The 27,656-nt window shown below is 33.1% G+C and overlaps 1 protein-coding gene across 1 annotated transcript; it reads right to left on the bottom strand.

The window, feature by feature from the left end:
• Positions 1 to 17,005: 17,005 nt before the first annotated feature.
• On the bottom strand, positions 17,006 to 18,219 carry LOC142538801 (uncharacterized). The gene has a single exon (XM_075644097.1). It carries the CDS (start codon positions 17,996 to 17,998, stop codon positions 17,099 to 17,101), a length of 900 nt encoding a protein of 299 aa, XP_075500212.1. The 5' UTR covers positions 17,999 to 18,219; the 3' UTR covers positions 17,006 to 17,098.
• Between the last annotated feature and the right edge of the window lie 9,437 nt (positions 18,220 to 27,656).

The following is a 27,656-nucleotide window of genomic DNA, read 5'->3' as shown; positions in this document are numbered from 1 at the left end:
CAGTAATGACATACGTACCTTCGTTTTCTTTTCCTAGGAATGGATGTCTCAGTTTGTCTTTTTGGTGGAGAGCTTTTGATAGGCGACTTGGATTGTGGTTGTGTGGATGTATCGGCCTTTTCTTTTACAAAAATAGTTGACTTGGAAGATTCACCAATTTCAAACACACTGTCTTTGAAAACTAGGCCCTTTTTATCATCTCTTCCCATCAAAAGTATGGAATCAAGCTTGGATGTGCTTTAATTAAACTTGGACAGGGTTTCAGTTGCCTTTTGAAGTTCTTCTTTGGTCTTTCCAAGATCCAAATCCTTTTTGCTCAAGATTACCTCAAGTTTTGCAACTACGACTTTTAGTTCAACGTTCTCCTTCATAAGACTTGATTTCAACTTATTTCTTTTGGTCCAATCTTCAAACAGCTCTTCATAAAGCTTCTGCACACCCTCAAGAGTGATTTCTTCATCATCATCTCCACTCAAATTTCCAAAAGTTGTGGATTTCAAGCATACTGAATTTTTGCAGATGTTGCGGCCAGGTGTGCCAACACCTAGTGCAACACCTAAAGGGTTCACATGCAGTCTGCGATTTTCTGTCAATAATACAGTCAAGAAGGTTTGATTTTCTTCATCAGTGGGATTCTTCATCGCTTAGAGACACATTGTAGCCTTTGTTTTTTCGCAATCTGTTAGCACATTCATTGGCATAATGTCCAAACCCCTTTCACTCTCTACACTGCACCGAATCATACCTTTTTGAATTGTATTGTCCCTTGCCTTCATTCCTTGGTTGAAATTGTTGCTTAGCAGGGTTCTTTTGTGACCTTTCTGGTGCAGGAAAACTTGGAAATTTAAATGGTTGTGCATCTTTCTTTTTATCTCTGATTCTTTTCAAGTAATCACCGAATTTCTTTGTGATAAAGGAGATAGAATCCTCGCAGAGATCAGAATCATTGACTTCTTGAGATATTTGAAGGAGTTCATTGTAGGAGTCATTTGAAGCTTGGAGTGCAATTGTCTTCCCTTTGTCCTTCTTCTGCATGTCCAGGTTCATCTCAAAAGTGCGTAGTGAACTGATAAGATCTTCCAATGCCATCTGAGAAGTGTCCTTAGCCTCATATATTGCGCAAATTTTTATGTTAAATCTTTCGGGCAGAGAACGGAGGACCTTACTAACTAGACGCTCATTGGAGATAGAGACTGAATGCCTCATTAGCAATTTCCCGTAGACGACGATCGTAATCGAGTATGTTCTCAGATTCTTCCATCCTCATCATCTCGAATTTGGAAGTGAGCATCCTTAATCTGGTTTGTCGCACACTCTCAGAGCCTTCACAGTGTCTTTGGAGAGTATCCCATGCACTTTTAGCAGAAGTACAGTTTGTGATTAAACTGAACATGTTCATGTCAACCAAAGTAAATATAGCATTCAAGGCCTTTGAGTTGTAGTTAGATTTTTGCACTTCATCAGCAGTCCTAGTCAGTTTCAGGCTTTGGCAAGTTGTCATCCTCTTGATCTAGCGTGACTGGTGGAGTCCATCACGCGCTGCCATGCCCGTTCATCTATAGATTTTATGTTGTATCTTATTTTTACCTTCCATAGGCTGTAATTGGTACCATCTAGGACTGGTGGTCGAAGTGCTGCACTTGCAAATGAAGTGTCCATTTGATTTATTCACTGTCAAACAAAACAGAAACCAGAATCAGCACTTAGTATATCAAGAGTAGGCTCTGATACCACTTGTTAGAATTATTTTGTTCGACAGATATCACAAATAATAAGAATTTCAGTATAGGATGTAAAATAGTGAATTTGTGTTTTGTCAGAATTAGGTGTTGTGCCAGATGTTACAACATCTCAGACAACATGCAGCGGAATATTGTATTTCGTAACACAAATTGACTTTTAATTAACTAGATTGACAAGATTAAATTTGCACAAGTATAAATACTTGTGCGGTGCCTTATGGCAAAAATTAATCGCTAGAAAAATCAATTGTTTACAAAACCTAACACTAGTGATTATGACAAAAATTAATTTCCTCAACAAGTTGAGAAAACAAATGCTTTCTAAAAACAAATAACCATAATAAAACTAAGACAAGAAAGCAAAAATGTGTTGCTAAAAAGTAGATCCACGAGAAGCAATTTTCGGCCAACTTCTTCCCATATGTTGTCCGCAGATGTTCTCAACATTCACAGCAACACTCTATCACACTCTTCACAGCACGTCTCTTGAATAAGATTTTCTCTGAATTCCTGAACGTGCATACGTGAGTTAATATTGACTGAGAAGAAGAGAGAACTCAATGATGTCTTGGTCTCTCATTTATAGATGTGGAGTTTCATTGCATAAGGAAACCTATTTCACAAGGAAAGATAAGAGTTTTTATTAGGAATAAACTCTTTTTAAATACTACTACCATATCTCATCAATTCATTATCACAAATACCATATCTCCGAATATATTTAAATGATTATCTCATTATCTTAGAAAGGCAAAATCGTATTAAATATGAAACTCAATTAATTTAACAAGAAAACATAATATTAGGAAAATCACTTAAGTCAATAAAGTATATCAACTAAAATTGGAAATAATATTTCCCTTCAATATGTATTCCCTTAGGGTATGAATATTTGGCTTTTGTTTTCATTTTTTTCTAAAACTACAATTATGAGACTCGATGTAATGATGTATTTCATATGATTTATGTTTCAGGGTAGGCTTAATTCATTTCAATGGTCTAAGAAAAATTGCCTAAATCATTTTCATGGTCTTGGTAAGCACATTGTTTCAAAGGACATGCTTTCAAGTTCAACAAACACCTCATGCTTTTAAAATTCCCAACAAAAATTTTGAATTTCACTATTACTCGGACAATTCAATAGTTACAACATAAGTGCTTAAATGTATTCAACAATCACGCAAAAATTTCATGCTTTATCAACAGGGCAGTCCGAAAATAATGAAAAAACAAGATCAAAGGGAATGTCTGTCATTAATTCCCATTCGTCATTAGTCAGACTTCATCATTCCGAACTAGATTTTACATGACTATACATAAGTAAATGCATGATATTTGTTTTTTCAAATGACACCAAATAAATAAAGGAAAAGAACTACTCTTCCTCATACTAAAATCATTGTCCCCAATGCACTAGACGACACACAAGATACAAAATCAAGTAAACACAGATGCAAGAAATTGAATGTAGGAAAAAAACCTCATCTGGTTGATTGTAAGACAATGAGCTTGAGAACTGCGGATGAACATCAATCTTCTTATTCTTGCACGAATTTCTTAACCCACCGATCTTCCACTTCCTCTTCCAAGTGAGGCTTGACATCTAGCAAAGGCTCAAACATCCCTCTATTTTTTGTCTATTCCAAATCACTCTCACAAATTTGGTGACTCTCGATAATTGAGTATCTCTCTTCACTTCGCATTCTTGGTGACTCTCGAAAATTGGTGTTGTGAGATATTTTTCAAATCATACTTCTTCCAACATTTTTTCCTACTGAGGCCGATCGCTTCCCCAGTCGATGCCACACATTTTTCCATCATAACCTTGAGTTTAGCTATGATTAATTCTAAACTATCTTCATCACCGTCTTGATATTCGAATGATTGGTTCATAAAGTCTTGGTAACTAATTTCGAGGAGTATTGGTTACTTCCACTCTAGAGTAAAGGATACCAATATTGATGGCACTCAAAATATGTCATATCATTTAACAAATGTATTTTCTCATTATCATCTATGCTACATTTGGAACTACCAGTTGATAAAGCAACATTGATTACCCATCTTCGTGTCAGTGCATCCAAACCGTTAAAGAAAATTCTGTTAAGAAAATATTTAGAACCATTATGATACCGAGAGGTGTTTGCTAGATTGTTGAATCTATCTCATGCTAAATAGAATGACTCTCCGTGTTGTTTGGCAAAACTTGTGAATACTTTTTGATGAAACATCTCGAAGTATTTCATAAGAAAAATTGCCCCGCAAATATAATAGAAAACGGTAGTTCATACAAGAATGAAATATAATAATAAAAATTTAACTAAAGAAAGTAACAAAAAATAAAATTTGTTAATTTCAAACCGGCAACGGAGCCAAAAACTTAATCGAAATTTTCTTGTGCTCAAATTCCCTAATAAAATTAATCATTTAAGTTCAAACGAATCACAAAAATACGAGTCAAGTTATAATATAATGTAGAAAGTACGAGTATCGTCTCCACAGAGATTTATTAGACAAATTTAGTTTAAGCTAAATTCATTAGTTAATTACAATAACAAATAAATTGATTTATAAAAAAATTAAAATTCAAATAAATAGATAAAACGACAAAAATATGAGAATAAAATAATAAACAAACAATTGTTATGATCTCAGTTCACCTAACACTGAATCTTCTCTAATGATTTAATTTCAATTCATAAGTCATGCATTTGACGTGACTCCATAATTTATCAATATATTATGTCGAGCTATATCAATATAATTAACAAAATGAAGTAACTAAATGTCCTTGTATTATATAATAATTTCAATCGCATTAACGAACCGTGGAATCCTTTAATTTTCGATTTTCGGTCTATGTTTATCAATATGTATACAACTTTATATTTATATGCAAGTTATAGATCTATAGATTATATTATCATATCATGTTATAAAATCCACTCTCGGTCTCAAATATAAGATATAAAATCACTTTAAAGTTAATCATCCTCCAAAAAATTACACATTTATTTAATACAAATTATAAACTATTTATACAAAAATTCACACATGGTCCATCCAAATACACCAACGGTTAGTATAGGACCGAGCTTTTGCTACTTTGTCTAAAATTATAACTGGTGGTATCTGTGTAACTCAACTCTTTTAAATCGTACAATAATACAAGTACAACATTTCGATCGCTTTACCCAACTGAAACAATTATTTGATCTAACAATATTTTTCTCTCTCAATAATTTCATTTCTTAGAATCAATGGGAATTGGACTCCTTGATATTGGTTCTGATGCCAACTATATGACCAATTTTCTACCATTTTATTAAAAATTATAGCTGGTTGTAATGGTGCAACTAAAATCTTTTAAACCATACGACAACACAAGTATCATGTTTTGATTATTCTATCCAGCATGGACAATTATTTCACCAAACAGTTAGAAATTTAATACAATATTGAGTTATATTATATCTACATACGCACAACATAATAAATAAAGATCGACATGCAGAAAAATAAAGGCAGAAACGAATGTTAACATCTAGCCATTGACATTGGAGTTCGATACTTGACCGTGAAGATCCCATAGATATAAAAATATATATATATATTTTAAACATTTACAGCAAGTGTAATGATGATGTATTTCTAAATAACTGGAAAGTTTAGAGATAATGTATGCCGCTATTTATAGTTGTTCTCTAACTATCATAGAGAGACTTGAGATTTGACAAATTTTGATAATATTTATCCAAGATATGATAAATAAATCTCAAGATATTTACCATCTTAATCCAGATAATATTCTTTATGTATTTTCTATAAATATGAAGTGTTTATCATATTTATCTTAATGGAATATACCGACCACAATTAATTTTTTTAATGAAATTTAATTAAAAAAATCTACCATAACCCTCATTGAAAAAAACACTATCCTAAGAATTGAATTTTTCTATATTAAATCGGCTTACATTCACCCAATTTAGTGGACAAAATTCCGGGCCGATAACATGTAGTTCATCTTACACCAAAGTTTAATTTTTTTTAAAAAAAAATTAAGATTCGAAATCTAATTGTAACATTCCGCTTTCCAAATTTTTTTTTAAAAAAAAACTCAATCATTGGATCTCAAAATGAAACGTCTGCTCTTTTTATTGCTTAAAAGTACTAGAAAATTTTTATTTTTTTTAAAACCTAACATGAAGGCCGAACACATGAAAATACACCTTCAGTCCAGTCAGGTCAGCCATCAAGATCTCCCTCAAACTCACCTGTATCCATCACACCTAGTGAGTCTAAAGACTCAACACACCATAATCTTGATAACAAGTAATACATATACAAATCACATACCACAGTGAAAAATACGTGTAATTAAAATATCGTTTTCATGAAGATGCATAAACTTTAAACATAACATTTTCGTAACCTTTTCATAAACATTTTCGTAAACCTTTTCATATTCATGTGAACATGCATACTTTAAACCTCAATATTTTTCCTTTTCCTCATTCATAACATGTATCCTTTTATCATGATCATAAACATTTTTCTTTTTATTGAATTCAGATCGTTAATTGTGATTTTCCTCAATCGTCAAAAGTCGATGGATCCATCTACATGAAACCACAGTTCTGGGCGGTGGGGACATCAGCGACGTAAGATCGTCAACTGAGCCTTGGCCAATCCTCAATCATATCCTCATATCCTTAATAGTCGATGGATCCACCTACATGAAACCGCAGTACTGGGTGGCGGGGACATCAGCGACGTAAGATCGTCAATTGAGCCTTGGCCTGTCCTCAATCATATCCTCATAGTCACAATTACTTCACTTCCTTCAATGTTTTACATTTTCATCACTTTATAAAAATCACTCATTTAATATCATTTTCTTTTTAAAAACAAGCATGCCACATTTCTTTTAACGTTATCGTTTTCTCATAAAAATCTATAAACATTTTAAAAGAAACATTTTAACATATAGGATACATAAATCTTTTAAATAAACATTTCCACATCATAAACATTTAAAATATGCATTTAAATCATAAACATTTAAAATACACATTTTAACATATTAAATCATAACCTTTTAAAATAACATTCTAACATAATAACTCGTAAATATTTAAACTCCATGTCATAAAAATGCCTAAACATTTGAAATAATCATATTAGCATGTAAAACAACATTCAGGACACTGTCATGACGTTTACTAATTTCTAGGTGTAAAATGACTGTTTTACCCCTGGACGTAAAATTTCACGTTTTTGACTTTTTCTTGATTTCATTGACTCTAACATGTCCCAAATAATTATTTAAGCTTAAATTAAAATTCTCATATTTTTATTTAGCTTAAAAAAAACTAGGCTTTTCAATTAATCTTTAATTAATCGTTTTGACGGTGTTTTAATCCCGAAAAACCCCAAACTTTAGAATAAAATTCCTAAACTTAAAACTTAGACTTTTTATATTATTTTAGGCCTTATGAACCATGACTCGACCCCCGTGAGCCGTGTTTCGATTAATTTTTGTAAGGAAACAAACCCTAGCCCTTCGCCCAAGCCAACCCGAGCCACCTTGGATTTTCCTCGAGCCATGCTCGGACCACACCGAGCCAGCCCTTTCCTGGACTTACTATGGACCCTCCTGGATGGACTTGACCCCATGAACTAGCCCCCTAGCTTGAACCCGAAGCCCAGCACCAGCAACATGCAAGGCCGAGACTCCTAAGGTGCATGGATTCTAGTTTTGTGAACTTAGGACTCTAGCTGTTGACTCAAATCATGAACCAGCATGTTGTGCGCTCACCTAGGACCCTTAACCCTCGACATAACCCCTGCCAGGCCCCTTAAACCAGCCCTTAACTCTCGGCGCGCTGCTGCACGAACTTGCGCAGCGCGCCCCCTCTCGGGTGGGAGTCCTAGCGTGACTAGGACTCCTTCTCCAGCCCTTAACTCGAGTCCTAGCCTGGCTAGGACTCTCCCTTTGACCCTTCCCGGACCTTGACTAGCCCCTGGACTCAGGCCGTGACCAAGCAAGCCACTTACTTCCCACAACCGAGCCCTACAATCTCGTGACAGATTTTCGAACCAACATGATTTCTTCGTGATAGCAGCGTGTGTGGGGCGTATTTAGGACTTCTAACTTGTGTAAAACCTTGCATGAACGTGTCCTAGTCATGGCAGCCTCATTAGACAATTTAAACAATGTTTTTGGAACATCAATTCATGAATTCAACACCAGCCTATGCAATATTTCGAAAATAACAACAAGGATATCATGTTTTACATACAATCGATAATTAAAACGATAATACGATGTGATAGACGAGAAAAGGAGATGTATGTCGTGTCCTTTGCGTTTTAAACGCACGATTTTACGTTGACGACGAAGAACGGGGCAAGACCTTTGGCTTGAATTCTTCCTTAAGCTTTTTTCTCGATTTTCTTCCTTCCAAATAGTATGTGTGTGTATCGTGTATAAGGAGTTTTCTTTGGAAAGAATTTTCAGAAAGTGGGTGTGGGTATGATGATGGTTTAAGGTAGGTTTAACACTTTAAGCATGATAAAAATCACCCACCAAGACTTAGGCCTATTAAGCACACAATTATGGCCCATTAGTGCTTAACTAGAGTTTAATTAAAATCTTAAAATAGTTTTGTTAAAATAAGATTCTGAATTTAATAGCCGGGTTGTAAAAAAGTTCGCGTTTTTGTTAAAAATCCAACACCGATAAAAATTACGTCCCGTCATAGAAAATCACCCCAAAATCTCATATTTTCAAAATTGTGTAAAAGCATCACCCTTAATTTAAATAATTAAAAACAATTAACAAATAAAAATATTTTCTATTTTTCAGCCATCGGTCTCCGTTCCTCGATCGCAACTCGAATAACTTTTTACAAATACATTTTAATGCAACCATGTAGAAAATATATTTTAAACATGTCAATATGCGCAATATAATTAATTCATGCAATTAAAATATTTAATTAAAATACAAGGAATTTAATAATTGCATGCATGTGGTTTGCGTGAACTTAAAATTTTCGGGGCGTTGAACAAAATATGTAAGGAGTCTCTCATGAAAACATGTGAGACCCATAGAATCTAATGAATCCCTGAACATGAGGTGTAATTATCTAGGAATAGCATAGACTATTAATTTATATCTCTTTGGTGCAACATTTTTAAAGATCAAGAAATTCTAAAATCAAATAAATCTAACAGAAAAAAGTAATCAAATTATCACTATATTGATCGATGAAATCGAAGTCGGATCAGATCATGGATACGATTTCGAAAATGGTAGCATATGCAGCATGCCTCCAATCCATCCTCTCAAGTAGGAACTGCCTTCATCCCCTTCAACAACGGCTCCAACATTTGCCCTGATTCGATATCATCTTGCGCCAATTCTTCATCTTTTTCCGAAAATATGTAAAATCGTAGGAATATTAGTAATCCAAATTTTAGTAGTATTGCAAGAAACAGAAGAAGCATTAGGGATGTCATGTTAGGTATACATACACAAACAATTGTTCACAAATCGCCTATATTTATAGTGATATTATTATATATACACATTTCAACTCTTTTGACTTTATCTTTTGCATTAAATTTTCATTGTAAAGTGAGATTGTAATCTATCTTTACTTCACAAAGTATATTATATATCGTTGACCTGGTTTAGGCCATTTAGTTTAAGAAATTTAATCATCTATTGATTTCCTTTTTTCCTACAAGTTATTTTGGGAAAATTACTAGAAAACCTAATGAAAAGATTTCCATATTAGAACAATCCCCAATAAATTTTTGAGTAGATCTCTTGTAAGACGATCTCACGAATCTTTATCTGTGAGACGGGTCAACCCTACTGATATATTGGGGGTGGAGGATTTGAACCTAATATATTTTTTTAACCTAATTTTGTAAATGGGCGAGATCATGCCTTCAAGCGAATATTATATATATATATATATATATATATATATATTCTCACGCCCCGAGACCGGGGATAGTCGACACCGGCGTTGCTCAACAATCACATAACCATCAAACAATATATATATATATATATATATATATATATATATATTGTCACGTCCCGAGACCGGGGATAGTCGACACCGGCGTTGCTCAACAATCACATAACCGTCAAACAACAAGCCTCACAGTACTGTATCTATCAAAATCAGTTTATTTCTCATAATCAATAAAAGAATCGTCTTTACAACTTAAATACCAAAATAAACTGATTAAAATGTTTTAATAGTGTGGAAGCGATAAACATAAACTAATCTTTAAAACTTCTAGAATAACTCGATATCTTCTACCATCCCCAAATTTGCTCTTTCTTTTCTTCATCCATTTGCTATTCGTTCTAATCTGGGTGGGGCTGAAGTAAGGGGTGAGTATTTTATGAATTACTCAGCAAGTGGGGGCCGTTCGAGCACAATATAACAACATGCATAATTTCAAAAATCACATGACTTGCATAACATCATTCATACACATGCATAACATTGACCAGCACTGACATTCATCTACTTTCTATAGTTTACTGATATCAGTCCCTAATTTTTACTCCTCTAAGGGGACGAGGCCGTATAGCGGTTATATCCCCCACCGCGTAAGGATATGTCATGGTTGGGACTCCCACCCATATACAGTCGACTCCTCACAGTGCTCAAAACCGTATGACAAACACAAGAAAGTAGTAGAAGAAGAATTGTACTCGACTATTTTCGAAAACAACATATGCATAAATTCAAAATTTTCAACTTTAAAACAAGCCCACTTACCTTAGACTGGAAGAAAACGTGAAGAACTCGGAAACCAGAGAAGAATCATGCTTCGAAAACGCAACAGCACATCTACCGAAAAATCAGTCGCCTTTTAAAATTCCTTGCACTTTATTGAACCGTTGGATCGGGCTCAAACTTTTACACTACCTTCACAAGTACGTTAAATAGTGGAGATCGGGTTTGGAAGTCATTTTAACCTGTTCATGTATGAAAAACCGTAGGTATGTTGTTTCTCGCCTAAAATCTGAGCAGGTTTCTTGCGAATGCTATAAACAAAAAACTAACCGTTGGATTTGGCTGAAATTTGGATATGTTATTCAAAACATATCGAAGCATATTCTGAACGGTGGAGATTAGATTCCGAAGCACCCGAGAGAGATAAACGAATTTCGAACTTTGAACAGAATTTTGATGACTCGTGCAGAATTTTTAGGAGAAAATTTCGATAATTCTTGGGAGAGATTAGAGATAATTTTCCAAAATTCTGTACAAGTGGTGTGAAATTAAATGAGAGGGTCCTCCTATTTATAAGGGTGAGTTGAAAATCTTACCATAATTCGATTGATATTCTTTCCAAAATTTGGAGATGCTCCTTCCATAAATTTTGAGATACTCCTTCCATAAATATTGGGATGCTTCTTTGTTGAGAAAAACTACCTTGTATGTAATATTTCCTTCCAATTATGTGGATATCCAGCCTTAATTTATTGTGTATCTTGCACTGGATTTCGATTTCATGTATTATTTATATTTTCGAATTTATTATAACTCGAAAATAAATTCTTATACACGTCTATATTTATTTAATTATATGCCAAAAAATTCGGGTTCTCACATCCCTCCCTCCTTATTAGAAGTTGCGTCCTCGAAACTTGGGTCGACTTGACTTTCCAAAATGTAGGGATATTGCTTGCGCATTTTCTCTTCAAACTCCCAAATAGTTTTCTTGTTCTCTGTGGTTTGACCATTGCACCTTGACGTAGGGAATAATACTTCGTCTCAGTACTTGGTCCTTGGTGTCCGCAATATGAGTAGAGACATCTTCATATTTCACCTCTTTCCCCAAGTTATCTTTGATCATGAGCGGTTTAATTTTCACAACATGGCCTGGGTTCGGGATGTATTTCCTTAGTTTGGACTTGTGAAATACATTGCAGATTCTAGATATATCTGGTGGCAATGTTATTCTGTAATCCAACGTGCCAATCTATTGAGAATTTTTACTATTCCTATGTATCGAGGATTAACTTTTCCAGCTTTAATAAATCTATGGATTCCTTGCATTGGTGAGACCTTTATATAAGCATTTTCACTCACTGTGAATTCCACTGGTCTCCTTTTAAGATCAGACTAACTCTTTTGCTGGTCCTATGCAACCTTGAGTTTGTCTTTGATAACGGCCAATTTTTCCATTGTCGCTTGGAATAGTTCTGGCCTGTTATGGATGTCTCCTCTATTTCGTCCCAATAAAATGGATAATTGACACTTCCGTCCGTAAATGCTTCAAATGGAGTCATTCCAATATTGCCGTGATAACTGTTATTGTAGGCGAATTTTATCAGGGGTATATGTTCACTTCAATTACTACTAAAGTCTATGACACATGCCCTTATCAAACCCTCTAGGATTTGAATCATTCTCTCTGTTTGACCATCATTTTAAGGGTGAGAAGCCGTATTAAGAGTAACTTTTGTTCTCGTGGCTTCTTGAAAGCTATACCAAAAACGTGACACAAATCTTGAATATCTATCCAACATTATGATTGCTGGCACTTCATGTAGATGCATAATGTTATCCATGTATATAGTAGCCAACTTGTCAATATTATAATTCCTTCGAACGAGTAGAAAGTACGTAGATTTTGTGAGTCTATCTACGATTATACATACCATGTCGTGACTCTATATTGACTTTGGCAATTCTACAACGAAATCTATGGAAATATGTTCTCATTTCCATTCTAGGATTCTAATGGTTGCAGTAGTCCTTTCAGTCGTTGATGCTCGACTTTCACTTGTTGGCATACTTGTCACTTAAATATAAACTCGGCGACATCTATTTTCATTCTGCTTTGCCAGAAACTTTCTTTCAAATCCCTATACATCTTTGTACCGATGGTAAAGATCTGGAATGTTGACTTGTGCGCCTCTTACATCACTTCTTACTGAAGATTGTCGATGTCTAGCACACACAATTGTCCTCTCATCCCTAGGATTCCGGCTAGGTCCACTTGAAAATCTGACTACTTTATTTCCTTGTCTTGTTCTTTGAACTTCTCGAGTGTCGTGTCTCGACTCTGATTTAACTTGACTTCTTCCCGAAGGCATGGTTGCGCAGAGAGTGATGCTAGGGTTATCTCACCCATGTTACTCTGACTTAAAGCATCGACTACCTTAGTTGCCATGTCGGGATGGTAGCTTATTGTCAAGTCATAGTCTTTGAGTAACTCTATCCACCTTCTTTGCCTCATTTTAATTCTTTTTGCATGAAAAATACTTGAGGCTTGGTGGTCTGTGAATATTTCACACTTGACATCGTAGAGATAGCGTCTCCAAATTTTCAAAGCAAAGATCACTACTGCCAACTCGAGATCATGAGTAGGGTAGTTTTGCTCATGCGGCTTTAGTTGACTAGCCAGTGTTCCATTAGTACGCCTCTGAGATCTTCCTCTGATGCTTCGTTGTGTATGGTAAAATCCTTGTCCTCAGTAGATAATACCAATATTGGTGTAGATGCTAGCTTCTTCTTTAATGTTTGAAAGCTCTTTCATTTCTTTCTCTTCAGTTGAATTCTTCGTTCCTTTGTGCGAGTCTCATTGGTGATACGACTACTAAAGAGAAGCCCTCGACAAATTTCAGATAATAGCCTGATAATCCAAAGAAGCTTCTAATTTTGGTTGCATTCTTATGTTTCGGATAATCTAGAATTGTCTCTACTTTCTTAGTTCCACTGATGACCTTATTCTGAATGCTGACATTGTGGTGTCTTATGCTCTGACCTTTAGCTGATTATAGCTTGACCTCAGGTTGAGCTTGGAGAAGACTGTAGCTCATTTAAGTTGATCGAAAAGACCGTCTATTATTGGAATAATATATTTATTCTTGGTTGTGATATTATTGAGTTCTCTATAATTTATACACAATCTCATACTTTCATATTTCTTCCTTACAAATAGGACTATAGCTCTCCAAGGGGATGCACTTGGCCTAATCTGCTTTTTGTCTAACAACTCTTGAAGTTGTACTTTTAGCTCCTTGAGTTCATCTAGAGCCATTCGATATAGTGTATTGGAGATTAGTGCATCACTAGTACCAAATTTATCTCGAACTCTACTTCTTAGTCCGATAACATTCCAAGAAGCCTTTCTGGAAAAACGTATGAAAATTTTCGTATTACTGGAATATCTTCCAACTTCAGCTCATCTCCTTCTTGCACTTTGTTCACCATTGCTAGGTAAACTTCTTCTCTCGATATTATAGCTTTCCAAGTCTGTGTAACAGAAAAAAATGTATTTATGTTCCTTGGCATCTCCATGGTACCTGATTTCTTCTTGATTCGGGGTTTAGAGTTTGACATTCTTACTATGACCATCTACTATTGCTCTTAGATAAATAGTTCATCCTTAAGATGACGTCGAAATCTACCGGAGTGAGTGGAATCAAGTCGACACTAAACATATGCGAATTAAAACTAATTTTATCTTATCTTAAATTATCCCGATTACAATCTCAAAAATTAAAACCCATATAGAATATTGAACTTAACTCAATATCGATTTATAGCTTATTGACTTAAATCCCGAAAATTATAATCTAGTCGTTACCTCAAATAATTATTCTTTTATTAAATCTTACTTTTATCAAGACCATGAGCCTATCACGCTCTAACACAAAAGATTTCATTGAATGTCATTCGATTTGAATCATTCTTAGTACCATAAAAGTCAAAACTTATTGTGCTATGCTTTCCTTGATACCAATCAATATCTCATAACTTATTTTATTTATGTAAGGTCGTAGCCTACTTGTTATCTTAAAATAATATAAATTCCTTAACATGAGGATATTGTCTCACAAGATATTCCAAGGTCCTAAATATTTAAAGCTAACGCTTAACATTCTTAATAACTCAAACTTTATGCTCACACAGTAAACTGTTAACACAAAATCAACTTCTATAGTGCAATACTCAAAACTTATGATATAATTCTTATATCAACTTTTCTCATATTAGTTTTCATAATTAACTTATCATCCTCGAGTCAAATTTTTTTTTTTTATCTTAAATCAGAAGTTTAAGTCAACTTATCTCTGATAGGTAAATTCCCAAAAATAAATACAAATACTAATTGTCCTCATAATAAAATTTCATAAAAATTCGACAAGTAGTTCAAGAAACACGTTGAACGGGATTTTCGACAAAATTTCCAAAAGTAGAAAGTTTGGACATTGACCAATGGATAGAAAAAATACGTCGAAAGGATTCTAAAACAGTCGACGGAATTAAATTCTGAGTTTCCTACGAAAGGTTGTGATTTCTACGAAACTTTCATAAAATAGCAAAAACGCGATTTCGGAAGTCTAAATGAAGGAATTTTCTCGTTTTCGGACCACGCCTCACGACAAAGTTGTAATATTACTCGTTGGTCGTTCCGAAGAGGACTGCATCGGCCTTTTGCCATAATCTGACAAATTTTTTTTTCCAACTGAATTATGAACCTGGCGGCTCTGATACCACTTAAATGTCACGCCCCGAGACCAGAGATAGTCGACACCGGCGTTGCTCAACAATCACATAACCGTCAAACAACAAGCCTCGCAGTACAGTATATACCAAAACCAGTTTATTTCTCATAATCAATAAAAGAATCGTCTTTACAACTTAAATATCAAAATAAACTGATTAAAATGTTTTAATAGTACGGAAGCGATAAACATAAACTAATCTTTAAAACTTCTAGAATAACTCGATATCTTCTACCATCCCCAAATTTGCTCTTGTTTTTCTTCATCCATTTGCTCTTCGTTCTTATGTGGGTGGGGAGGAGGTAAGCGATGAGTATTTTGGGAAATAATCAGCAAGTGGGTGCCGTTCGAGCACAATATAACAACATGCATAATTTCAAAAATCACATGACTTGCATAACATCATTCATACATATGCGTAACATTGACCAGCACTGAGATTCATCTACTTTCTATGGTTTACTGATATCAGTCCCTAATTTTTACTCTTCTAAGGGGACGAGGCCATATAGCGGTTATATCCCCCACCGCGTAAGGGTACGTCATGGTTTGAATTCCCACTCATATACAGTCGACTCCTCACAGTGCTCAAAACCGTATGACAAACACAAGAAAGAAGTAGAAGAAGAATTGTACTCGACTATTTTCGAAAACAACATATGCATAAATTCAAAATTTTCAACTTTAAAACAAGCCCAATTACCTTAGACTGGAAGAAAACGTGAAAAACTCGGAAACCAGAGAAGAATCATGCTTCGAAAACGCAACAGCACATCTACCAAAAAATCAGTCGCCTTTTAAAATTCCCTGCACTTTATTGAACCGTTGGATCGGGCTCAAACTTTTACAGTACGTTCACAAGTACGTTAAATAGTGGAGATCGGGTTTGGAAGTCATTTTAACCTGTTCATGTATGAAAAACCATAGGTATGTTGTTTCTCGCCTAAAATCTGAGCATTTTTCTTGCGAAGGCTATGAACAAAAAACTAACAGTTGGATTTGGCTGAAATTTGGATATGTTATTCAAAACATATCGAAGCATATTCTAAACGGTGGAGATTAGATTCCGAGCACCCAAGAGAGAGAAACGAATTTCGAACTTTGGACAGAATTTTGATGACTCGTGCATAATTTTTGGGAGAAAATTTCGAAAATTCTTGGGAGAGATTAGAGAGAATTTTCGAAAATTTTGTACAAATGGTGTGAAATTAAATGAGAGGGTCCTCCTATTTATAAGGGTGAGTTGAAAATCTTACCATAATTCGATTGATATCCTTTCCAAAATTTGGAGATGCTCCTTCCATAAATTTTAAGATACTTCTTCCATAAATATTGAGATGCTTCCTTGTTGAAAAAAACTACCTTGTATGTAATATTACCTTCCAATTAGGTGGATATCCAGCCTTAATTTATTGTGTATCTTGCACTGGATTTCGATTTCCATGTATTATTTATATTTTCGAATTTATTATAACTCGAAAATAAATTCTTATACACGTCTATATTTATTTAATTATATGCCAAAAAATTCAGGTTCTCACACACACACAAATATATATATATAACAGTAAAAACGTCATTATTTTAAAAGAGATCAAAATTTTAAAAATTTACTTCTTCATTGAGTAATGAACCAAAAAAAACTTACTGACCATGATTGTCCACTGATTTCCTTAATTACTCCATGAGTTCTGCCTTTTATTACATACAACAGTAATGCAAAATCAATATTCATAATCCGAAAATCAACATTTGAAACTCCTAAAATCAAATGACTGTTTTAAACAAATTTTCACATGTTTTTACAAGCATAAATGATCAACGAAAACTCGACCTTGTCTTGATCTTTCTGCACCATCTTCTCCTCCATCCACAATCTGTTATCCACCCCACTTCTTGTCCTGAACATGAACACTGCGTATCCCTGCCCTGAATTGTGGATCCAATCATGAACATCCCACATCAAATCCACCAGCAAACCATCCAAGAAAATTGTCTGATTTCCTCTGAAATTCCATTGCAGCCGGTCCACTCGAGTAACCATCTTTTTATCAACGCAAACTGATAGGACCGGATACTTAAGCCCTTCGTCTTCTCCGCTGCAACGTATCAAGATATCATGTGGAACACCAGTTTCTGAGAATTGAACCTTAGTTGAATAAAGGGTACTGCCTGAAAAATGTTCTTGGCGTGAAAGTAATGAGAATTTAGCAATTCTTGTCCCGGTTTTCAGCTTTCTCGCCATGGCTTCATCGACCATGTCACCAAGAATCAGGCCAAGTTCTGAACCAAACATGATCAATACATAATATCCATCCATAGGCTCCGGGCCTGTTTGATACTGTGCCGTCGAAAGATCCCAAAAAACTTCGACTTTAGAATCAGTGAACTCCATTGATTTGCTACCTTTCAGCTTCCGGAATAACCTCGAATTCGTGTTGAGTTTGAAGGAGCTTGAATAATCGTCACCTAAAGTTATGTTAAGCCCTTGAGTTAAGGCGTTCTTGCACCACGTTACTGTGATCAAAACCTGCTTCTGAGTGGAGAGAACCGTTCTGTAGAAACAAGTGACGGAATCTCGAGTTGACGGGATCAGAGATGGAGAGATAGTAGAATTATTTGAGCGGCTTGAACAAGAAGTGTCAGATAGTCGTACTGCATTTTCCCCGAAACAAGACGCGAAATCTCTCATTCTTGTGCAGGAGAAATAATTCTAGATTTCGGGGGAGAAGATTCGGAGAAGAAAGTTGTAAGAAATTCAATTTTCTGACTACCAAATTAAACGAACTGCATTAAACAAGATTCCTTTCTCTCGCGTTTCCCCTTCCTATTTCACCTTAAAACTTCCATCGTGCGATAGGGGACAGGACAGAATTTTGAGATTTCAATATTATCTTGGTTCATTTGAGTACAAGATCGTATGGGGAGGAAGAACGCAGCAATATAACGGCAGTATTTATGGTAAGGATATAATGACAGCAGGTTCAAGACTTCCATTGGTCAACGATCATTCTAAGGAAAATCTCACTGACTTTTAAAGTTTTTTTTAATGTTAATAAGGAAACTCAGAAGACGACATTAAATGTGTTCCATAAATTCTATTTTGATCTTGTTTAAGTAATTAATATATCAATTTATATTTCTAATTATATAACTATACATTTAATTGATCGATATTAATTAGTTTAATAAGAAATTTAATATTTATATAATTATAGAAATATATTATTATATTAAAATTTTTGTGTTATTAAACTTATTTTAGATAAATCTAACAAATTAAGTTTTAATTTATAATGGGATTTAAAAAGAAAAGTAAATTTTTTTGAGTTATTTAGATGTAAAAAACTTTTTAATGAATTTTCACGTAAATTATATATCACAATAAAAGAAGATACAATTGCTACGAAGGCCAATCCAATATTAATGACATTCCAACAACTCGTTGAAATCGAACTAATCCATCACCACTTTTATTTTAAATTTATAATCAAACAATTATATATCTTTATAATAAAAGTTACAACACCACCACCAACCACAACAACAACAAAAACAATAGACAAAAACTTATGTGAGACAAGTCTCACAGGTCGTATTTTGTGAGACGAATATCTTATTTGGGTTATCTATAAAAAAATATATATTACTTTTTGTGCTAAGAATATAACTTTTTATTGTGCATATCAGTAAGGTTTACCCGTCTCACAGATAAAGATTCTTGAGACCGTCTCACATGAGACTTACTCAAAAAAAAAATTAATAATAATAATAATAAAACAGTAATTAGTTGAGAAAATAACCAAATTCGATATTTAAATTTGCCTATTTTGGTTTTTAGTAGTCCTTTCTTTAGCTTTTATTCATATTTATGTATTTCATCTTAATATTGGTGTGATATTGAAAATTTCTTACGTGATATTAGAAAATGATAACATTAACTTAGGCATAGTTTGATACACATGATAGGATAAACATGTGATATATAATATAAGGATAAGTTAAGGATAAATAAGATGTAGGATATTACATTTAATGTTTGGTATGATTTTAATAAGAGTGATTAATTTTATATATTAGATTGTAATGACAAAATTAACATTTTCATAATAAATTTTATAATTTCAAAGTTGTTGCTTGAGTTCATATTTTTTATTTGTTCATGCGCCGATAGTGCTTGCATGAGTTATTTATTTTTACATAATTTTATATATTATATAATATGATAATCGAGCCCTTGATTTTGTGAGTCAAGTCAAATATCAATTTTAAGGTTAATCGAATGATATTAATAATTTTATTGATATTTATAAAAATTATTTATATAATTATCTCGAATTTATTTATATAATTATCATATTATATAATATATAAAAATAAAAAAATATTTATTTGATTTTAATTTCTACCTACTATCATTGATTTATAAAAATCATTTATAAATTGAGGGCAATTAAGTCATTTGTAGTGTATTTTATCATTAAATTAAAATTATCACACCTAATAGAAGTGACATTTTATCCTTCTAAAAAATTATTTATCAATTTTTAAAAAGATACCAAACATGGGGATAAGGAGGATTATTTATCAATCTCTCCCTTATTTCATGTACCAAACTATGCCTAAAAATACTGATATGACACCAGAAAGAAATTGGATCGAAAGCTAAAATAAACCAACTTATATGATCAAAAGTCAATTTTAATTTCTTAACGAAACAAAACTCAAAATAAAACAACTTAGATGACATTGTAGTAATTTTCTCTCATTGGGTCATAATGAATGTACTAATTTCATAATGCAAGTGTTCATTGAGGCCAAACACTAATAAATTTAAAAACGTGGGAGCAACAATCATTTTTTTGTTGTTTAAACTAAAATATTTCATTTTCATCACTATAAAATGTAATATAATATCATAAATTTTGACATGATATGTCTGGAATATTACTTTCTCAAATATTCTTCCACCAGAAACCGGGGTCTCACCCCCTGTCGGATTAACTAGTTCTCCGGGATCGATCCCCCCTCCCCGCATAAGTTGTAATAAAAAAAATTATATATTCTTCCACCAGTTATTATGTTATCATAGGAAAAAAAAAATAGAGTGCAAAGTTTATCTTTAATTTCAACCAATATAATTTCAAAATATAAATATTATTTAAATAGATTTTTTTTATTCTCTTACCAAATATTATATTAAATTAATTGTCCCATTTCGTTGTTATTCTTATTATTTTTCCTTAAAATTATAATGACGACTTGTCATTCGGTACTTGGTAGTAGACATTATAGTTTTTTGAACCTTGCAGTAGACATTATATGGGGAACGTGGGTGCCACCAATCACCCGAATATATAATTCTATAAAAAAAAATCAATTAGTTTTTTTTAAAGGTTAATCGCACTCAGAAAATTATAAGAATCAAGTTATAATTATAATAATAAGTAACATTAATATAAAAGACATAATCAAATATAAATTTTATTGGGCAGATTTTTTCTATAGATATAAATATTTTAAATCAGATTTCTTATCAAATAAACAAATTAAATTTGAAAATCAATACAAAATTTTCAAAAAAGAGTAGGTCTCTTGTGAGATAATCTTACGAATTTGTATCTGTGAGACGTGTCAATCCTAGCGATATTCACAATAAAAAATAATACTCTTAGCATAAAAAGTACTACTTTTCATGGATGACTCAAATAAGATATATGTCTCACAAAATACGACCCGTGATACCGTCTCACACAAATTTTTGCCTTCAAGAAATATAAAAAATAAGTGCAAGCCAGATGCTGTTCCATATCATAATCATAAAAATTGAGGGTCGTCAAAAGTTCCAACTTTAATTACTACATAATCGAAACATAAATACAAATAAGTGTAATTTATTCCAATGAAATAAATACTATTTTAATTGCAACATTCGTTTCTTCAAAACATTAAACTTATCAATCATATATTCTAAGGCATAGTTTGGTACACATGATAGGATAAACATATGATATATAATATAAGGATAAGTTAATGATAAATAAGATGTAGGATATTATATTTAATATTTGGTATGATTTTAATAAGAGTGATTAAATCTATATATTATATTGTAATGACAAAATTAACTTTATCACAATAAATTTTATAATTTCAAAGTTGTTGTTTGAATTCATATTTCTTATCTGTTAATGCGCCGACAGTGCTTGCATGATTTATTTATTTTTGCCTAATTTTATATATTATATAAATATGATAAGTGAGCCCTTGATTTTGTGAGTCAAGTCAAATATCAATTTTTAAGGTTAATCGAGTGATACTAATAATTTTATTGAGATTATAAAAATCATTTATATAATTATTTCGAGTTCATTTATATAATTATCATATTATATAATATATAAAAATAAATAAAAATATTTATTTGATTTTAATTTTATATTAAGATTGAAAGCCAAGGGCTTTTTACAAGAGGAAACTTTAAATATTTATAAAAATATTTATATAATTATCTCGAGTTCAAAACACCATTATTTTGATAATATATAAAAATAAATAAAAATATTTGATAGGGTTTAGAATTTTTATATATTGAGGGCAATTATGTCATTTGTGTGTTTTTTATCATTAAATTAAAATTATCGCATCTCATAAAAAGGATATTTTATCCTTGTATAAAATTATTTATAAAATATCATGGGCTTTCTAAAAAGATATCAAACGTAGGATAAGAAGGATTATTTATCAATATCTCTCTCATCCAGTGTACAAACTATACTCTAAACCAATACCATGAACACACACACATCTTCTCTTTCTCAGTATACAAAATTATAATGTTGTTTAATTAGCCTTGCTCTATAACATTATTTTGACATGAAGTGATGTCTTATGATGTTTCATCACTGAAAATGTTCGTTGTGTCGTGTTGGATATAATAATTGTGTCTGTTGAGTAGAGAAATCGAGACGTGGCTCTTGAGCTACTGTACGATTAAAATGATTTGAGCTACACTATTATTACTAGCTATATGTTTTGGAAAAGCGGCAAGCGTTCGATCTTACAATTTGTTTCAGAGTCAAGGTCACATGTTCAGTTTCCATTGATCGTAAGAATTACAATTATTAGGAGAGAGATTGTAGCAATAATTGTCCTGGAGAACAATCAAAATGTGACACTTGAGTTGTTGTGCAGTTTAAAATATTTGAGTTGCACAATGGGTTGGTGAGAGCGTGCGAGGAGTTGAGTGTATCGAGCTTGATTTCTTTAGATTTGCTGATCAAGGAATTTCCCAAATTGAAAGTGCTATTAGGCAGTGGAATGCTTCAACGTACGTGGTGAAAAAAACGAATTTGATTTTGGAATTTAGGTTTAATGAATGAAAATTAACTCGAAACGAAAGCACTAGAAGAAAAAAGTTCTCTCTAATTAACACAGTCTGGAAAGTTTCCAGACAACAGAAGAGGAGCTGGGGCGCCTGAAAGTGGCGGTCCAGTGCCGTTTCATAAAAATTTGTGAACTTTTTTCGAGTTTTCTGCTACCATTTCATCCAAATAGTATCCTTTGATATTGTCTTCAGATCTTTTGAATCCAAGAGATACTCGCATACTGGAACAATATGTCCTTGAAGAAAAGACAAAAACTTGTGTAAAACGTTATCACGAATCGTATTTTGTGATACAGATATCTTATTTTGGTCATCCAGGAAAAAATATTACTTTTTATTATGAATATCGGTAGGGTTGACTCGTCTCACATATAAAAATTCCGCGAGACCGTCTCACAAGAGACATACTCTGAAAAACAACATCAAAATAGAATATCAAAAATCATTATATGGATTATTCATATTTTATTATTTATTTGCATTCATATTGAGTATCTTGTTTTCCTTCCAACAAAAAAAGAGTTTATGTAATTTTTGTATTTATTGAATTTATGATTTATTGTGTTATTGTCAAAAGTTGACGTTGTATATTAAAAGAAGATTTTTAGTTTCCGTAAGCACCAAAAAAGGAGAAATTTTTTTTAAAGAAATAGTATTAAACACAGAGTCTCAACTTATTTATCATGCTTTTTTGTCTTCTTCAAATCCAATACCAACATTTGATTAATAATGAGACTTAATTTGTATGTTGAGTTTGCTTCTTACTGAATTGGATACGTGGCATGGGTTTTTCTTGCTAAGATCATTGCGTTGGGGATTATAATTTTATAATGAATGTTTCTACTTTTAATATAAGAAAAATTTGTGATTTTAGTTTTATAAGCTGGTATGTTTTGATTTTTAATAATGTTACTTTCTGGTGTTAATTTTTATCCAATAATTTAGATTTTTTTTTGTTTTTGTCATTTTATCGTCTGAAACACTAGATCTAACAAATATTTGATTATTTAACAATAATACTATCCTACATGGTTTATATAACGAGAATAAAACATATATTATACACAATAAAATTTATCGAGTAAAATTAAAGAGACACGACAAGTTTTCCCTCTAATTTTGAAATACTGGGTGTCATTTTACGTTATTTTTTCACTTTGTTTTATATAGACTTATTCGAATGTATAAAATTAAGTTTATTCTCACTACATGAACTACATAAAAGAGAATTAGTGTCAAATAAATAATATTCGATAGTTTTATAGATTTCTGGCTAAAAAAATTATCAAAACAAAAAAAAAATCCAATTTATTGGATGGAAACCAAATATTGACAAGTTTTATAACTAAAACTCAAAACATACCAACTGACAAGACTAAAATTATAATTTTTCACTTAACATAATGACCAATGGATTGTGTGAGGAAGGTAAGTTAAAAAAATGCTTTAGAGTTTTCCAAATACATGGAGGAAAAGCTTTCAATCTAAGGCAAATGTACGTAGTGACGTGAATTTAACTCTGTCATCCAAGGGTCATGGCTATTGTGTGCGACGGGATTTTGTAGGAGTTTACAAGTTCTTGAAACCATGAAAAGAGAAGGATTTACGATTCACATTAGTTTGATGAGTAACAAACAGTATGAGGTATATGCCCTTTTGACTAAAATGGAGGAACGTGGCTTGGATTCCAGCTCCAGAACCAGAAGACATGGTGGGAGCTCTTTATAGGTGTCCGAATTGATTGAGTACTTAAACGTCGTTTGAGTTCGATTTCCCATATCAACACTTTCTCGTGACGAACATTTCGCACAAAGTTTGTCCACTGTAGTTTATCTTGCTAGCATGGTGTGAATGTTATTGTATTATCACGATGATTCACCCGTACGTATCGAAGAATAGTCTTAAAAAAATCATGGTGGGACATATATATAAATATTTAAACTCGAGAAAAATAAGAAAATGAAAATAGATGAGAATATTCTTTCTTGGAATTTTTTACTTTCCTTCCTTGCCTACAACTTCGTTCTTGGCATGGGAGGCCCGAAGTAGGAATGTCAATTTTCCCTACAGGTTAAAAGCTCTACGAGGAAAATCTGAAATGGGGCGGAGGTACGTTGTTTGGTATAAGTTTGGGTTAAAGGATTTTTCAAATCCTCGCAACATATTGAGGGCAAATATGAGAATGTTATCTCTATCTCTATCTCCAAACCCTCCCAACGATAATGATGATGATGATATAAATAATAGTAATAAAATAAATATACCAATTAACCAAGTCAATGGATAACTGAAACGAAGACGGAGACGGGAACATGAATGAGAATTTAATCAATGCAAGTTTTAAGATGAAGATTCGTCGATAAGATAGAATTTGAAATGAGGGCAGAAATATAATTTGGAGCAGGAATGAGAATGACAAATCCGTCTTCACCCATTTTCATCTTAAGCCACGATGTAAGGTATGTGATATATTTTGTTTAACAACAAAACAAGTAAGTTCGTATGTGACCGTAAATTTGTGTTTTATCAAAATTAAATGTTGTGTGAAATGTTATATCATTTCAGACAACATACAGCGGAATATATAAGTTTGTAACACAAATTAATTTTAAGTAAATACGATGGAATATAATAAATTTTGCACAAGTATACGTGTGCGGTGCCTCAGGGCAAAAATAATCATTAGCAAACCAACGAGTTTAAACAAAAACTAACACTAGTGATTTAAATTAAAAACCAATTTCCTCAACACGTTGAGAAAATCAAATGCTTGCTAAAACAAATAACCACACTAAGACAATATTTAAGTAAGCAAAGTACGATGCCAAAACTGGAGCAACAAAAACAAATCTTCGGCCAAATCCTTCACAGTTGTTGTCTGCAAATATCTCCAACAATCACGGCAACACGTGGATTCAGCACTCTTCGATTAACAACAACCTTGTAAATTGTTTTCTCTAAAATTTATGGCGTGCAAAGGTACGAGATTATGTATGTGCTTCTGCGTAAATCACCACTTATTTATGATCCTAAAATTTATCAACAAGAAAATCTACACAATATGGATAGTAAGATTTTTAATAATAACAAACTCTTTTTAAACCAATATACCATATCACAAAAATCTTAGCATAATTATGTCATTAATTATCACATTATTTAGAAAATCAAAAACATAAATAAATAGTTAAAATCATATCAAAAAAATATCAATCTTGAAAAATAAATTTAGTGCGAAAATTATATTTCCTTTCTCACGAGAATCATATTTTGGGAAGGTAGGCTTGGCTTTGTCGGTAGAAGACATGTAATTAATGAGGTGCATTAATTTGACTATTCCTTGAAGGAGAAAAACGTGGGGATGGGTAGGAGGAAATTTCCACTGACGGAAATTTCGTGGAAAGCTTGAACGCGTATTCACACGGACAAAAAGCTCTATAAATAGAGCTCCTCCTTTCATTTTGAAATCATCCATTCTTCGAGTTTTCTCTTATCTTATAAGCATTTGAGTGCTTAGTTCTATAATATTTGTGAGGTGTTTTGTTCTCCTGTATTAAGAGAGTGTGTGTTCTCTTTGGAATCACAGTGAGTGGGTTGTACACCACAAAATATTATAGTGAAATTCTTTTCATCTTGCCCGTGGTTTTTACCCTAATAATTTTTAGGGGTTTTTCACGTAAATCTCGGTGTCCAGTTGATTCTTTATTTTCGGGTTTTATTATCTCAAATTCCGCACGTGGGACCAACAAGTGGTATCAGAGCCTTGGTTTAAAATTTCTTAAAATTATGAGTATGCTCTGTGGTTGCAGCCTAGACTGATCTTCCACATCAGAAAAGATTTTTTGAGATTTTTTATTTAAGGCGGGATTATTTTGTCCGATCTATTAAAATTGTAGTAGACATAATGGCGGGAAGGTACGAGCTATCAAAGTTCAATGGAAGCAATTTTATGCTGTGGAAAATAAAGATACAAGCAGTTTTAAGAAAGAAGAATTGCTTGCGGCTATTGGAGATAGACCGGTGGATATTACAGATGATGAAAAGTGGAATGAGATGAATGATAATGCTGTTGCCAATTTACACTTGGCTATAACAGACGAAGTTTTGTCAAGTATCTCTGAGATAAAATAGCCAAAGTTATCTGGAATACTCTAACAAAGATGTACGAGGTCAAGTCGTTACACAACATGATTTTCCTAAAGAGAAGGCTTTATACTCTTCGGATGGCGGAATCCTCATCGATGACCGACCATATCAACACACTGAATACTCTATTTGCCCAACTCACTTCCATGGGGCATAAAATAGGGAAAAATGAACGTGAGGAGCTTCTACTTCAAAGTCTACCAGATTTATATGATCAACTTATCATCAACATTACCAACAATATTCTTATGGGCTTTCTAAGATTCGACGATGTCTTAACTGCTGTTCTCGGAGAAGAAAGCCGGTGCAAGAATAAGGAAGACAGGTTGGTAACTTCGAAGCAGTCAGAGGCTTTACCGATGATAAGAGGAAGATTTATGGACCGTGACTCCAGTGGGAGCCAAAGACGAGGTAGATCAAAGTCAAGAAGTAAGAAGAAAAATATTTACTGCTTTAAATGTGGCGGTAAAGGGCACTTCAAGAAAGAGTGTACGAGTATCGATAAAAGTTCTCAAGGAAATGTGGCCAATACTTCAGGCAGTGGTGAAATATTATTCAGCGAAGCAGCAACTGTTGCAGAAGGCAGACACAAATTTTGTGACACATGGATTATGGATTCAGGAGCGACGTGGCATATAACGTCTCGGAGAAAATGGTTTGATCATTATGAACTAGTCTCAGGAGGATCTGTATTCATGGGAAATGATCATGCCTTGGAAATCGCTGGGGTCGGTACTATCAAAATTAAAATGTTTGATGGCATCATTCGCAAGATACAGGAGGTACGACAAGTGAAAGGACTGACGAAGAATCTTTT

The sequence above is a fragment of the Primulina tabacum genome, chromosome 3 (genome assembly GCF_025594145.1).
Source record: "Primulina tabacum isolate GXHZ01 chromosome 3, ASM2559414v2, whole genome shotgun sequence".
Classification (NCBI taxonomy): Eukaryota; Viridiplantae; Streptophyta; class Magnoliopsida; order Lamiales; family Gesneriaceae; genus Primulina; species Primulina tabacum.
The sequence above is the reverse complement of the archived record's forward strand: the minus strand, read 5'-3'. Positions and strand labels throughout refer to the sequence as shown.

Coding starts and splice junctions, on each gene's coding strand:
- LOC142538801 (XM_075644097.1), bottom strand. CDS start 17,998: ATGAGAGATTTCGCGTCTTGTTTCGGGGAAAATGCAGTACGACTATCT.